The sequence below is a fragment of the Thermobia domestica genome, chromosome 6, assembly GCF_964235325.1.
Source record: "Thermobia domestica chromosome 6, izTheDome1.hap1.1, whole genome shotgun sequence".
Lineage (NCBI taxonomy): Eukaryota > Metazoa > Arthropoda > Insecta > Zygentoma > Lepismatidae > Thermobia > Thermobia domestica.
In genome coordinates, this window is record NC_137459.1 from 38,256,002 (window position 1) to 38,272,669 (window position 16,668).

The 16,668-nt window shown below is 34.4% G+C and overlaps 1 protein-coding gene across 10 annotated transcripts in view; it reads left to right on the forward strand.

Annotated features, from left to right (window-relative positions):
- Magi (membrane associated guanylate kinase, WW and PDZ domain containing protein magi) overlaps nucleotides 1–14,716 on the forward strand; it is a 265,392-nt gene extending 250,676 nt beyond the window's left edge. For 9 of the 10 annotated variants that reach the window (XM_081761536.1, XM_081761528.1, XM_081761530.1 and 6 more), the window contains 3 exons: nucleotides 3,282–3,446; nucleotides 6,937–7,075; nucleotides 13,345–14,716. In XM_081761536.1, the coding sequence (XP_081617662.1) occupies nucleotides 3,282–3,446; nucleotides 6,937–7,075; nucleotides 13,345–13,520 (480 nt within the window). In that variant the 3' untranslated portion in view covers nucleotides 13,521–14,716. Of the gene's footprint in view, nucleotides 1–3,281; nucleotides 3,447–6,936; nucleotides 7,076–13,344 lie in introns of those variants that run through there. The other variant, XR_014131817.1, reaches the window with a different exon arrangement.
- Nucleotides 14,717–16,668: the final 1,952 nt, after the last annotated feature.

Genomic DNA, 16,668 nt, shown 5'->3' on the forward strand with positions numbered 1-16,668 from the left:
AAACAATGAGAGATCAGTGATGATAATGAAATGAATTGTAAAAGGAAAGTACATGCCCTGTGTGAGATTCGAACTCGAGACAGCTAGTGCTACGATCGCAAGCCTAAACCTTTTATACCGCACAACCATGCCAGTTGATCCCTTTATTATCCGGTTCTTTTTGGAAATTCAAATAATATATAACTTCCTCTTTTGTAACCTCTCCGTGCTGGGTAGAAGCACGTTTCTTTGACCTAACTATTTTATTTCACATTCTGAATGAATTGATCATTGATGTCCGATCACGAGTTTATATAATGAGTGTGCCAAAAATATGGGACTTTTTAAATCGTAACTTTGCAACTCTGCGAGAAATTTGGCGTTACGTAACATACAAAACATAAAGTAGATGCAATACCATTCAGTTACCATGGAGAAGTGAAGTGTGCACAGCGTGCATGCTCTGTGAAGCGTGTTATAATAAAATAACGACAGTCTCAGTGTTGCACGTCGTGAATTTTGGCTACAATATCAATTGCAATGGTATACACAAGTTTCATTTGCGCATGCAGTAGCAAGTTGGGTACTCAGATTCAACCTAGAAGCAGAAACAAACAAGGCGACCTCGCGGTGCCCAAACACAAGAGAACACACAGGCTGTCCAAATTGTATCCAAAGAAGTCCAGAACGCTCTGTTCGACACTAGACATAGTCAAACATGCATGGAATAATGAAGTGTGACCTGAAGTTTCGTCTGTGCAGACGTCAGATTGTCCGAGAATTGAAAATGAATGATTACGGGCAACTCTAAAGTTTTGTACTACAATTATTGTGAGATTGGAGCACAAATTGTAGTAGTCCTTCTGATGTCATCTTTCAGAACATGAACGCCAGGTTTGAGTGATTAACATGTTTACAATCAAATGCGTACTCTGTATTATTCATCCCCATGAATATTCTAACCACGAGGTTCGTCATCTTTCATTTTTTTAAAATTATTTTTCTTTGGGACAATCGTAATATATAAGAAATTTTGTTTTGATTGTGTTGAATCAAGAAATACTACTGTGTGAAAATCATATTTTGAGCTGAGTGTTTGTATAAATACTGCTTACTTGACGTAAAACGGTTAATACCATACCTAGATTATATGAAATGAAAGTCTTAGTTCTACGTCCCACGATTATGCTCTTTAAGCTAAAGGAGACGGATGAGTTAATGAAAGAATTCTAATGTGGAAGGAAACGAGAGGATCCACGGACACGATGTTGTCTACCACAAACTCGTGTGTCCAACCAGGAACTCCTCATACCAGAGGTGAACGCTCTACCACTGAGCCACCGTGTCCCTATAGATAAATGGTGTTAAGGTTGGTGTAAAGGGAAAAGTTTTGCCAATAGATGTCACTACAGTCTTCGTATCTTTTTTTACCGTTGACGAAAATTCACGATTTCTCTTACAAATTTCAACCTAGAGATTTAAAATTTTTGGAGAAGGAACTTCATAACCTATTGAAGGCAATAATCCGTGCCGATTTCTTATTTAGAATTTTATTCATTGTTGAAACAGTCACCTTGTTGAAGGTTTGGATATCCATTTCAACGATCAAGTCATTTCAACAATGAAGAAAATTCTTCTCCAAAAATTTGAAGTCTCTAGGTTGAAATTTGTAACAGGAATCGTGAATTTTCGTCAACGGTAAAAAATACATCAGAGAGATACGAAGACTGTACTGACATCTATCGGCAAAACGTGTCCCTTTAAACCAACCTTAAAGTACGTTTGTATTTCATTTCGCAATTAGTTGATTAATTTTTGGTTGTTATTGATAGTTTTAAGAGATCATTTTCTTTCAAAGGGAGAAAAAGTTAAGAAGAGCTTTTGTTGATTGAGAGAATGTGGTCAAGTGTATGGTGCTAGCTTATGAAAATAGCCACATGGACATGAAACTAATAAAATCTTCATTCCGTACTTGGAAGCGTGTGTAGACTACAGTTGTAAAAATTTAGCTGCTTCAGGTTGCGTATATACGTATTTCGATTTTCGTGAAATTCAGTATTTGTAAACTGACATTCACATGTAAAATATATATATATATATAAACAGGATAGTAGTTTTTGAAGACTTGTGCGTAAGAACATATTATAACGTTATTTGTCTACAAATGAGTGTAATGAAAAGTTGTAAATAAATTCATTAACAAAAATTATGATTAGTCGAAAAGCCGTTTTTGCTTAATAATTTACAGCAAAGGAAAGAAAACTTAAGAATAGAGTAGGCCCAGGATGTATGTATGAGACACAATCTTGACATGACTGCGGAAGATCCTCAAACAAACACAGGACATCTGATTTCGAGATTCGAACCCGAAAGTTTTTGATTGCGAAACGCTAACACTAACCACTTGGCTATACTTGTTTGGTTATTATTATTATTTTAACGAGACTACTATAAAAATACTAGTCAAGAAGGCAAGAAAGCATTGCAAACTTACTGCTACTAAAATACTTGAGATTAGGCTCTTCATTAGTAGTGAGGTTAGCACGCTTGCATGGTTTGGGGTTAAAGACTTGCTTGTATCAGATCAGTCCTCCATTACACTTTATCAGATTGTACAGTCATTTTTACTTGGCTTTTCTTTGTGAACTGGTACCAGTTTACATTGCAAAAATCGTCTGATCTGTAGTGTTTTCGTAAAATTGCTTGAGATGTCCATATTTCTAATTTGGCCATTTGTGTAAGTTAGTCATTTTTTATGGAACCAGTGATGGTTAACTTAGGGATTTGGTGTGTATTTATACATGGTATGGAAAAAGCATGGCACTTGACTCAAGAGGTTTTGTGATATCATGTTTATGATTAGAATTTTCTAACACTGAGCAAATAGGAAGGTTATCAAACTGCATGCAGTTAATTAACCACATTAAACTATTGATTTAATTTGCAATAGAAATAGTTAAAACTGGTTTTCGATGGAAAGCCTGACCAGTTTCCAAAAGACTGGTTTCGGTTTTCCTAAGAACCGAGAAACCTGTTCTGGGACCAACTCTAATTATGATTCGGATAATAAAGGCAGTAAGTCACCTTTGGAGCGTCAGCTCAAATGAGATAAAACCCAAATGTAATAGCAAAAGTTTAATTTAATAAATTATAAATATCTCGTTAAAAATATAATATAAACATTACAGTAATTTATTTATTTCTCGTAACATCGTAAACAATTAACATTTTAAGCAATAATTAATAGTGACACTGCTAAAGGTGTTTTAATAATGAAACTACTTTATTGGTTTCGTACTTAGGAGGAAGAAATAGCAAAGGAGGAGCAGTACCATGCTGTGGAGCTCACAAGGGGAACACGAGGATTTGGTTTTAGCATTCGTGGAGGGAGAGAGTTTCAAAACATGCCGTTGTTTGTGCTACAGATTGCTGAATATGGACCAGCAGCTGCCGACGGAAGACTAAGAGTAAGTGTTCTTTTAAATGAGGGAAGTGTTTTTTTTCGTACAGACATTAGTAAAGACCGGATGTTCAGATACCAAAACCATGAAAAATATGCACTAAAATGTAGCTCGAAATCATGAACATAAGCATTCAGTGACATAGAAACACTGAAATTAAGTCGTGTGTAGTGTTTAAGTGCTCTATGTGGAAACACACACACCTCATCTTACTTGTAGTTAACATAAAAAAAAAAAACACTAAAAAAAAATCCGTGTGTGTCTAATAAATATTTACTGTATTTTATCACTTCACACAGCAATTTTCACAGAACTTTACAATCAAATAGTCCGAAGACATTTTACTGCTCACTTCCGAAGAAGTGTTTATTATCGTTATTATCGTTAACTGAGTTTATTTTGTTAAGTATTCTGCCTGTTGGCGTGTCTTGGGACTAACTAATTTTATTTATTTATTTACTTACTTTTTATTTTTAGGTTTGGGCCTGGAAATGTTTTTTCCACGTTTCTCGATCTTCAGCTTCTTCTTTTAACTTCCAATATTTTTTTCTATTTTTCAAATCATCGAACAGTTGTCTTTTTCTTCCTACTCCTGGCGTTCTTTCATCTTTTCCTGTATGGCGATATGAGAAAGACAATTTCTTCGCAAAATGCATTCAATCCAATTGACCTTCCTACAAAGACTGCTTTCTAAAAGCGCTCTTCTCTCCTATCCGTTTTAACATCTTCATTTGTTACTCCATCTCTGTCCATTTTATCTTCTCCATCTTCCTCAAACACCATATTTCGAAACTCGCTAAATATTTCTTTAACTTCCGTAACGTCCAAGTCTTTGAACCATACAATCCCATGCTTCTATAGGCACTTCACCAGCTTCTTAGTACAATATTAAGCCTGTTATTAAAGTGTGATCGAATGAGTGGATAAATTCTTAATTTTATTATAATTTAATATATTTTAGTACTCCGTCACAAGGAATCATGCTTTATTAGATTTTTCAAGTTGTCAACTAATAATTATCTTCAATAGTGTATATATATATATATAATCCTTCTGTTTTCACCGATGTAACCAAGGCAAATTTAAGAAACACGCAAAAACATTTAGATCGGTACATTTTCACCTTTGAGTTAACATTCGGCCAGTTCTCTCTTAATTTGTCCAAGTTCTTACTAGGCGCAAAAACTCGCTGACATGTCTTGCGACGACGTTGTTTTCGTGTATCGGGATGAAGCATGGCCTTGACCTGACAAAGTTTTTCTGTTCTTAAGAGGCCCCACCACAACGAAATTAAAATACCGCTAATTTTATGCGATATTTTAATTTTACCACTACCATATCTTCAAATAGATAAAATATAATCGAAATGTGGAACAAGAGTGCCCTAGACAATATTATTTAACATAAGATACTGTTATCACGACTCACTTATCTGCTTTCGATTTCCAGCCATTTAGAAAATCGACATTTATTTTCGCGTTCATAAATGGCTGCAAACGGAAAGCTACTCATAACGGTACCTCATGCAAAATAATATTGTCTAGCGCACTCTTCTTCCACATTTCGATTACCTTTTATCTATTTCAAGATGCCGCATAATTACTGTAAAATTAGCGGTATTTTATTTTCGCAGTGATTAGGCCTCTTAAATTTCTACGAAACTTCAAGAGCCTGCATTGAAATAAGTAATCGATGTTGTTATCCCAGCGAAGTCCTGAGTTTGAAGAAAATTCAAAGAATAGGCAATAAGTCGTCATTTAAGCAACAAAAATAGGCAGTTTAGTGCGAAGTAGGCATAAAATAAATTCTGCTGCAATTGAAGCTCAGAACCCGTTCAGTGGACTTAAGCACGTTCATTTTTACCATATCTTTAACATAAAAAGTAGACATCTTGCCGAACATTTGATCTGTAGTTATTATTGTATCTTTTTAAACAATTGTAATGTCCCTTTCAGTTTAGTAAGCAATATATTCTCAAGTATATTGTTAGTAGCTAGGCCTCGAATACGTATTTCCAGTGACTATGGCAACCTTGCGTCTGGAATATTTCGAGCCCTGGATATGATTATGGCAATAATTTGTTAGTCGATAGCGGCAGGTACTCTTTTCAGAATAAAATATTGCTTTATTTCTTTCACAGTATCTTTGGAGTTAGCACTATTTGACCACATATAATTATCCTAGAGCTCAAAAGGTCGTTAAACATGTGTTTTAATGTGTTAAGTTGTGAATGCAGTGATTTTGCTTATATGACGACACAAATTACTGAAGAGCCACAACATCGCCACACACTTGTTTGATTTTTTAATAATAATAATAATGTAAGACTAAGTTTCTATAATGAAATGAATCTATGTATAGATCGAGACAGGCTTTTAAGAGTCTTCATCCCGGCGAAATTAAAATACCGCTAATTTTACAGTAATTATGTGATATCTTCAAATAGATAAAAGATAATCGAAATTTGGAACAAGAGCGTCCTAGGCAATATTATTTTACATGAGAAACCGTCATCACGACTCACTTATCTGCTTTCGATTTCGAGCCATTTTGAAAATCGGCATTTATTTTCGCGTTTCTAAACAGCTGAAAACGGAAAGCCGCTAGGTGACTTGTGATAACGGTACCTCACGCAAAATAATATTGTCTAGGGCGCTCTTGTTCTATATTTCAATTATTTTTTTTATATGTTTGAATATATCACATAATTATTGTAAAATTAGCGGAATTTTAATTTCGCCGGGATGAAGACTCTTAAAGGATTTTTTCCTCAACCATTGCTCCTTTTCACGCTCCCAACTCTCGGTTAGTCCTCGCGAGCATCTAAGCTGTCACTGCTCTCAGTGTTGCCGTATATCTGATCCACTTGTATAGTTAAATCCCGGCAGAATTAGGGAAAAAGCTTTCCTTCCTATTTTCAGTTACAACAAAAATAAAAAATACATATATTTCAGTTAGAAAAGAAAAGGAAAGGAATCTAGGTAACATTGGTTTTCAGCTAGAAGGACTCATATTCCTACCACGTATCTCGAAGACTACTAGGGAAGGTGTAGAGGGGTGAACAAGGTTTTTAGAATTCATGGTGAAAAAAAGCTCTCTATGTCCCATACTGTAGTACTGAGCATTCTTACTGCCCCTGGAGGCGTTAACTGATACACTCTATCTCAGAATTGATTTCTAGTAATTGTTAAATGCTTCATGATTTTTAAACTCTACGATCACCTTGATACACCGGTTGAACACCACTGTTCTAATGTGCTTGCTCAGTTACCGTATATTGTTTCAATAACTTTTCTCCCAAATCTCTCCACTTATTGACATACTTTTTCCTTTTCTTTTCTTTAAAGTATGGCATTGAAAGAGGAAACTTTCAAGTATTTTCTTGTAGGAAATATAAAATATATTTAATTTAGGAGACTATATATATCAATGTGTGTAAGGCTATACTTGAATGCGAAAGGTGCTAATATACTTTGTTTTTCTTCTCAAAAAATAGGTTGGAGATCAAATAATTGAAATCAATGGAATTAATACCAAAAGCATGACTCATGCTGATGCCATTGAAATAATTCGTAATGGAGGCCCAACAGTACGTCTGTTGGTGAGGAGAGGCGGCAAAGTCCCTCCAGCAGTTGGTAAGATCATATTCGCATTATGACACATTAACTTCCATTAATACTAAATAACATTTTGTATATTATCTGTATAAGATACACTATTTTGCTCTTGTTTTGTCGATGATTATACGTTGAAACAAAAAAGAGTCCACCACTTTTGTCAATCATCCTTACAATTTATTTCTTTATATAGTGAGTTTTTGAAGAGCTTCATATATATCTGCGATCAACCATTAAGTAATGAAATCTGTTAGGAATAGAACAGAACGAAAGGGTAAGGGGGGAGGATAAGTGTTTAAAATGGTGCAATGCATTATTCGTGACTTGACACAGACACACCTAGTCAAATTTAATAAAACTAAAAATAAATTTATTCAGTAAAAATTACCAACTTAAATACTTTTCTGTAAGCTCTATTAAAATAAAACAATAATTTTAGAAACGATCCAAAAAATGGATTAAAAGATTGCGATCGTGGCCAACAGTTAGTTTTTTGGATTAGGGGCCACAAAATTTTTGAACAGCCCCTAAATCGAGTTTTCGTATTTTTTTACGGAATAAGCATATCATACTAACAAGGAACAGACATGAACGTGTCATCCGGACATCTGAATCAAATATAGTTCATTCGATAAATATAACAAAGATATGTTCATGCACAAAAACTTAGGTGCCATGGACAACGGAATAAGTCCCTGGAGCCCATTAACCCTGTCAGTGTAAAGAAAATCGTACGTTTCAGAGTCCGGCTTGTTGCTTTCTACGTTCTTTAAGGAATCACATTACCGGTAACATTTTTGCACTGTAGAATAAATTATCAAAGCTATCTTCTTGCTCTAAATTTACATTTTTACTTAACCACTGAAGGAACAGTGATGTAATGATTCTAGTTTTCTTTCGTTCTTCATTACGTGTGATACCTCTAACTCAGGGACGAAAGCCGGTAATTCAGTAGACAGGTGCAACGCAAGTGGAGAATGATAGTAATATCGGTCGTTTTTGGTTACTTTTACATTTCACTCTTATCTTCCAGACTTCGGTTTCCTTTGATGTAGTTACTTAGAAGTATGAAGTCAGCGGTATGGATTTGTATACCGAACAAACAAACAAATATTCATATATATATATATATATATATATATATATATATATATATATATATAATATAGCAATATTTTGTAGGTAAAGTGAAAATAACGGGAATTTAACCTTTCACTTCACCCTTTTATTATAAAAATGTCTTGTGCAATCTTTCTGTACAAAGTTTTATTTAAGAGTCTTCTCTATGTCTTTGATTACTCTAAAAATGTTCGCAGTGTAGGTTGTGAATATTCCCTTTCGGCATACGATATTGCCTTTGGGTAGAAAGGAGTCCGCCTTTGACTCAGACAGGATAGGTTATACTCCGTAGCTCATAGCAGTTCCTGGAGTAGGTATTAAAGGATATTTTCATAGCCCATAGCGGCCTCGAGAGTAGTAGCTTTTGTAGGTGACCGATCAGCACTGGCACTGAGTAACTTTAGTCCCATCGTCTGCTTTTATAGCCATCCTTTTGGAGGGAGAATCTGTGGAGAGGTCGTCGGATTTCTTCGGAGATTTCCGTGTCCTCTTCGTTTCTTCCTTCAAGTGCAGTTTCCTTCTGTCATCTGCCGCTGTTAGCTTATAATCGTAAAAATACGTGTTTATAGTGAAAACATGTGGCTTACGTACGTGTGGTTATATGGATCCTTGCAATATATATCTGTTCTAAGAATGACGAAGTACAATTTGTTTTTTGAATAGCAGTATAAAGTTATACTGTGGAATAAAATTGTAGTATTATTTGTGACAATTTGTACTTTTATGTTCTTTTTATATAAAAATAAGAACCCTCTTTTGTATCTTCAAAAAATAATGATTTTTGATAAGGCCTATTTACAGTCATTTTCATGTTTTGAATATATTGGTATATTTTTAATGAAGATATGTAAGGGTTGTATAATTAGAGAAGTTGTGTTAATAGTACAAATTTATTTTCTCTGCTTGTAAAGTTCGTTGTGAAAATCCTTTGTGAAAAAAGCATACACAACAAGTAAATTGGAATAAAGTATTGTAAACTTTATATTATATAATAGCAAATAAACATAAATTAAGAAGCTTTATACCGCAAAGGGCTCAAAAAAAAAAAAAAAAAAAAAGTACTTTCGAGAAATACGGTCTTCATCGTCAGCTTGCTTACGTTTAAAAAAAGGTTATGAAAGTAAACATTGAAAGTACTTACGGTAGACTCGCGATTATCCGAGGTAGTTGGGACCGAGCTTACCTCGGATATGCAAAAACTCGGATAATACGAAGATCAGTTGTTACTAGGCACAGTACGTACTACTGTAAATGACCGAATGATTTTTCTTATACAGGAGTTGTTCATTACAATATACTAAAACATAAAAATACTCTATTTTTACATACATACAGTTCCATACAAAACTTCTTTGAAGAAGTCAGTGATTGTTTTATAGACATCTTTTGGCCTCTCTTACCGTGTATTGCTGCAGTGTTATAGCAATACGTGGTAGTAAGTAGTAGATGGCTGCAGAGCACGAGGATTTAGGGCTTAGCGGTTCGGCAACAGTCTGTATGCGCTCCATGTCTTACAAAAACTGTAATGTGCATTTAAGAAAAAAAAATCCCTTGGTTTTACCGGGTCTCGGATAATCAATAGTCTACTCTATATACTTCACGTCAAAAACTAAACTATGGCACATGACATTATATTAACAAATGGAGGAAATGACTACAATTCCAATTCCTTCATAGGTGCGAATTCAAAAATATACACCACCATACCATACATTGAAACTGATTGCCATTGAAAAGTTGATTGGTATTCCTTTGATTCCGTATGTTTCTGCAAAGATAAAGAAAATTTAAATATATAATATTAGTACTTCAGAAATTTCCTCAAAATCAATTGAGAAATGCCTAAATAACTTCAAATCTGACTTTACCGAGTCTCAACAGTCTAGAGGAATTTACAATGTCACTTGCAGTGTGAAAAATTGCATATACCTAGGTAGGTGAGACCGAAAGGAATATTTGTATCAAAATAGCTGAACATGTGCTTGTTACTAGTACTCTCAGTTCTCAACAATTATCTGGACTATCATTACAATTTACGGAAAATGAATTTAATAGAAAAATGCAAAAATTACAACTGAATGTAAAATTAAGGAGCCCTCTTACATTCATAAATTAAACCCTGCTCTTAAGCCCTTGCGTTCAAGCTGTCATTTTCCTATGTGCGTGCTGTAATACCAAGTTCTCATTTACTGTTAAAAGACTGTGTAGATCGTTATATAGGACATAATTATTATGCAAGTGCGAAGGTAGCATTCACATTACTGATAAATTGTATGCATTGTGGAACATTTGAGCTGAAAAAGGGAAATTTTGATGTTTTAAAGGGATTTTGTGTTGCTTCAGGTTGGTAACACTGAACGGAGATCAATGACATTTTTTTTTTCTTTCTTCCGATGTAGAAATACGATATCGAAGCCAATTGTTTATCGTCAAAACAAACACTCTGCCATATACTGAGACAAAACATTTTCTTCTTCTCTTCTGTCACTAAGGTGCTGTCGCCTGAGGAGGAATAGAAGTAACTCGCGCTTTGCATCCACTAAAAAATTTCATCATCTCCAGGGTTAATACGACCCTCAATAAAGGATACGTTTTCATGACATCCACATGGATGTCACTGGAACGCAAGGAGTTAATCTTGACAGAGATTAAATTAACCCGATTTGTACTGATCTTTTTATTTCATACTGCCATCAGTTGGAAAGAAATAGAAATAATAACAGTGAACAGAAAACAGTGTACAGTGACTAGCTTCATAGAATGCTATGATGGCTCATGTGCAGTAGTTTAGTTTTTGACGTGAAGTATATACCTACTTCCATTTTTTACCCTTTTTACTCTTCCAGATGTTTTTACCTTACTTTTATGACCTTTTTTCAAACGTAAACTGTGGATGAGAACTTTTTCGTCAAAAGTACTACTTAATTTTGGGGGCTTTGTGGAAAGTGTGAAGCTTTTATTTGTTTTTTATTTTATTTTATTTATTTATTTATGTATTTTTTGTATTTACTCTATTGACTATTATTGCCGCTTGCTATTTTTACTTTGTATTGTATTTCTTACAAATGACAACATAGACCATACTAACTCGTTCATTTTTTGATACTATTTTAATATGAGCATTTGAAAACATACTAGCGTGAAGCTTATTTAGAGCGAACTTATGTGCAGCAATGTATCATCCAATATTTGAAAAATTCTTCCCCACATGTTCTGAAAAGTACCAAAATGAAGTTTCTTAAAATATAGCTTCTCTGTGGGTAGAAGATTAACAGATGTAAAAATGTCTGCGCCCAGAATTTCGAAAAACGACCGAAGTAAAGAAGCATTGCCTAAGATACTCCAAAACTGAGAAAAAAAAATACGTAATTTTCTAGGCAGAAAAAAATAAACTTGTACTGTTAACAAAATTTTGGAAAAATACAATAAATTACATATTCTCTATTTATTAAAAGGATATCTAAATTATTCCAAATATATAAATAATATTGAATGTATCGTGGGCATTATCACCTTTCCTTCTTTCTTTTTATCTGAGAGTTTCATGCAGTGAAATTACATCAGTTCTGCTGAACACCTAGAATTTCAAAACATTTTAATACCCTCTGTATCAGAAAATATACATATATTTTACATACTCAATGCGGGATCATAATGAGGCCTTTTTTTTTTTTTTTTTTTTTTCATTAGTGGGTAAAACTCTGCTTTAATCACTCATTAAATGCCATAATATAATTAGAACGAGGAAACGTATGTGCCAAATACAAGAAAATCATTAAAGAATGCGGTTCGGTAGGTCACCCAGAGAAACCAGAGCGTTCTCGAACGATCTCATCAGAGTCAGACGTGTTAAAATATATTGTACATCCTTGAAGCTTAGCACTTTCTTCTTTCGCGTGCTTATCCTCAGATTTGATTTGTTTAGGGCATAATCGTTACTAATTCAAAGGCTAGAAGTATGGAGGTCAGTAAACAAAAGTTTTTTTTTTTTTTTCATTAAATAATTTTAGATTGGAAGAAAACGTAACTTACGATATCGATTGTAGATAAGAATGCAATTTACAGTCATGTTAAGAAACTTGAAACCCTATAATTCTTATAATCGCTGTTACGCTTATTTGCAGACAGGAACAAAAGCTTATGTTCTGGAATTCTAGGTCTTGAAGCTTTTCGTGAAGATTGTGTATAAGGGCACTATTTACGAGTTCGTCTAAATGGTTTTACACTTTCTATTCAAAATGACAAAAAATCATACTGCTTGTCTCTCTTCAAAAAGCCCTGTAATTCGTTAACAGAACTTGTATTTTCTATATATATTAAAGATGTGTATTTCATCTTGAAAAGTGGCCCCGCGTGGCGTAGTCGCTAACGCTCTCGTCTTTGCTAACGCGGTTCCGGGTTCGATTCACGGTGGGGGTACTCGGTCGAAAAAATTGAAAACCCTTTTCAGGCCAGTCATCTTGAGTGAGGTTTTCCTGGGTTTTCCTCATCATACGTAACATACAGGCCCCAGGCCGCTTCATTCCCTTTCCTCGGATAATGTGATCGCTGAGGGACGTCGTCCCTCATACGTGACGGGATAAGATGGCCTGCTGAAAGTCTAGAAATCTAATTGTAATTCATCTTGAGAACTAACATACTTCCGACTGTAAGTAGAGATTATTTAAAATAGAGGAGTAGTTTGTTTAAACATGACAGTGCATACAACTTGCAGAAGTAAAACCCATGAAACTTCGGAAGATAATTCTTTGTATCAAAGAAAAGAAAAAGTATCAGATAAAAATTAAGTCAGAAAAACTTTCCTGTTATAGCTGTAAGTGGACGAAAGTTCGTAAAATCATTTTTTGAAGCGTCTCAACTTAGGAATTTCGGGAAATTGTGGATAAATTAGTGCAAATTCTATTCATTTTCAAAATACAATTGCTGGAAATTCTTGTGATGTTTAAACCTTGTATTGTAAAATTCATTCTGTAGATACCGCAAACATATTTTTCAAATTTCGGGCAACTCATAGCTTTGAGAGACCTTTTTAGCTCCATGTTAAACTGAGTTTTTTATTTTTCTTTCTTTCTTCTTTAATATAATTAAAACATTAGTTTGATATAACATTGATATTATTTTCTGTAATGAGTTAATCAGGCTAATACCTTTGTAATGTTTTGTTGCAGAACAAGTAGTCACTTCCCCCAGTGGTTCGATGCCCTCACCAAGTGGTCTCCCAATGACTCTTCGGCCTGGTAGCTCCCTGTCACAGCCAAGCGGTGGAGCCCTGGCTCTGAACGGTCCAGTCAGGCACAGCTCACCACATGATCCGGGTTACTGGGAACGCTATGCTCCTAGCTGACAAGAAGACGGCGAACCTAAGTAAAAAATCGAGCAAATTGTCACTGTGTATGCTTAAAAACTGCAGTTTTTTCTTCCTACTAGAGAATGGCGATATAATAGTGTTGTTACAGTGCGAAAGAAATATGCAGCAATAATCACATTTCACTCAGGACGCAAATCAATTTGTTGGATCTGTATGATGTGTTAAGGTGGAGGGGGATGCATTTCCTCAGTATTACAAGCTTAATAAACAGCGTGTGTGCATCGGTTGGTCAGTGGTGATGTTTGCACAGAAAGAATAATTGAAGTCAGTGCAAAGAAAGAAAAATAATTTTCTGAAACAAGTTGTTATGCAAATATTTAGGTGACTTGTATTTTTGTAAATGTGCCTGTAGATTAAATGAAAAACTTATTTTTGATTTATTTTTTTTAACCGCGAGATTTATGAAGTGTGTGTGTGTGTGTGTGTGTGAGAGAGAGAGAGAGAGAGAGAGAGAGCTGTTGAAGATAATTAATTAATTGAAAGAACATGCTACTTAGGAAGAGTACAAGCTTAACGTTTCTGCTTTTCTTTGAGAAATTGTGCAATACTCCCGTTTCTTACCACTGCCCAGCACAAAAACCAAAGATTCTAGCTCTCACCAGTTCGTATTTCTGCATATCTTACGTAGGAAGAAGACAGAATAGAAGTAGCACTCAAGGAGAAAATAAATAACTATTCAGACTTTTTTTTTTTTTTTGACGTTTCAGTATTGAATCCCTTCTGTCTATGCATAGTGTATAATGCATATATATCAATATGCGTAAGTCCAAAGTGCAGTGAGTTAAGATAGCGAGTGAATGCTGGAAATAGTGTAGTTACAATTTGCTTTGTACATTGGAAGGTTTTGTGTGTGTATACATTTCGTTTACTTTTTGTAAACGGGAAAAAGAAGTCATTATTTCCGATGAAATTCAATGATTGAGACTATGCAATTCGTTATATAATTACTTATCTGTGAGAACATTTGTAACGGTATATGTTGTATAGTGTATAAAAATATTTTTTTGCTCTGTGGCAATCAAAATATCTTGGAGACTGAAGGTCCCCCCTCCCCGACTAAGTTTCTAACTATCCAGAAGTGGATACGTTAGAAACAAAGCTTGTATGTCAAATTTTCCTCTTAACATTGTATATCATACATTACTAATAAATTGTTGAATTTTCATGTTTAATTTTAGTTAATGTTATTCCTTGTCACCGAATAACATAAGTAAAGTATAAGTAAGTTACTCAACCTTCAATGAAAAGTGATTATAAACTTCATGATAGACGATGCTCATATTAATTTTAGGAAAAACAATCATGAATGTATTCTGATAATTTGTTGTTGAAAACTCAAAACCTAGACTTTTTACCCAATTTCTAGCAGCTCAAAGAAAAAACAAGAATTCTAGGAGTGATTAAAAAAAAAGAATCAAAAAATTACGATCTTGACCAATAATTAGTTTTTGGATCAGGGACTACAAAATTTTTGAACGGCCCCTAAATCGAGTTTTCGTATTTTTTTTACGGAATAAGCACATCATACTGAGCTAAGTGATAATTTGAGTTTGACTACACTACTGTATATGTAGTTCTCCATATATAAGTCCTATTAAGAAAATTTTTGTCTGAAATATATTGGATCTTTTGAACCGAAAATAGCATCTCATATTCAAATAAGAGAGAGAGAATCTATCAGTACAATGAAGAAAAAGGTCATACATGAAAGGAACAGAATACAGTGTGTCCGGAAAGTCGTGCAACCTGAACTTCGGAGCATCAGAACTTTTTATCCATAAATGTTACGTTTCTGGCATTCATGAGGACACATTTCGAACCCCCTCTCGTGGTTTATATGTCAAAAATTATCCACACAGACACGCCTTATCTAGGTGGCAGTTTCATTTCATTTGCACTTACGGTTAAAAACTTCTGATGCTCCAAATTACGGTTTACGCTACTTTCCGGACACATTGTAGTGTCAAACTTACTATAAACTGCAGAAACCTATATTTTGTATTCTCGTGGTACACATCTTGCAATCACGTCCTTCACGAGTTATATTTCTATTAAGAACTGAGTCCCGATGATATATATATGGGATGCACTAAATAATTCATGACCTTGAGTATATCGGTATACGAGGATTGCAAAGTATGTACAATTGTGCAAGCAAGCAAATTACAACCTTAGTGAATTACATTTAAAATACATTCATGTCACGGGTAGGGAATTTTCATTTAAGCCAATATCAACTGTTTCTAGCATGTAGATCTCAGTGTGACCAACTACCGAAGCGAAAAATCAGAAAATGGCCAAAATGTGACATCATATATACACAAAACACTTATCACAAAATTATTTTCTTTAAATGAATGTACTAGCGACTGGTAGGCATGAAGTTCTTGCATCGGTTTAAAAAAAAAAAAAAAAAAAATTCGAATGTGGTACTTGGTTGAAATAATATGATTAACATGAAATAAATGTTTCCCTGTTCTGAGTAACAATATTGAAACTTTATTTATGTAGAATTTTAATTACACATCTGTGCAATTTATCTTTTATCTCATGTGGTGGTGTAGTTATTATAAATGATTTTTTGTATATGATCAAATGATGGTTGCGTGCATTGTGTGAAGGAATTATTCACTGTATCGGATCATTTAAAGAAGCTATAACAAATTTAGTTCTTCGATGAAAACCAGTAAAAAAAGTGAAGAAGTCCGCTAACTCACCACGTATGGCTTTGAACAAGAAGTCAAGAGCAATCTTATATTAGTTTATTGTTATTAGTGTTATAATTATTCGTCCTTACCTATTGGAATCTTACAAGTAAAGGGTCCGAATGGATGAATCGAGTTGCGGGATAAGACATAGTGCACCTGATAGAGGGTGTAAAAATATGTGTATGTGCAAAGTTATAGCGGCTAAGTGCCATAAGAAACGGAAGGGGAGGGGATCAAATTTGGTGGGGAAAGGGCTATGCTATATTATTGAAATACATCCAAGTAAACTGTTGAATCGTAAAAATGGTGAAAGATAGACAATGCAAACGGTCGTAGTTTTACATATTGGCAAAAGAAGAATGGGCAGAGTAGATCACGAACCTCCATCGCCATTTTGAAATATGAGATATTTTTTG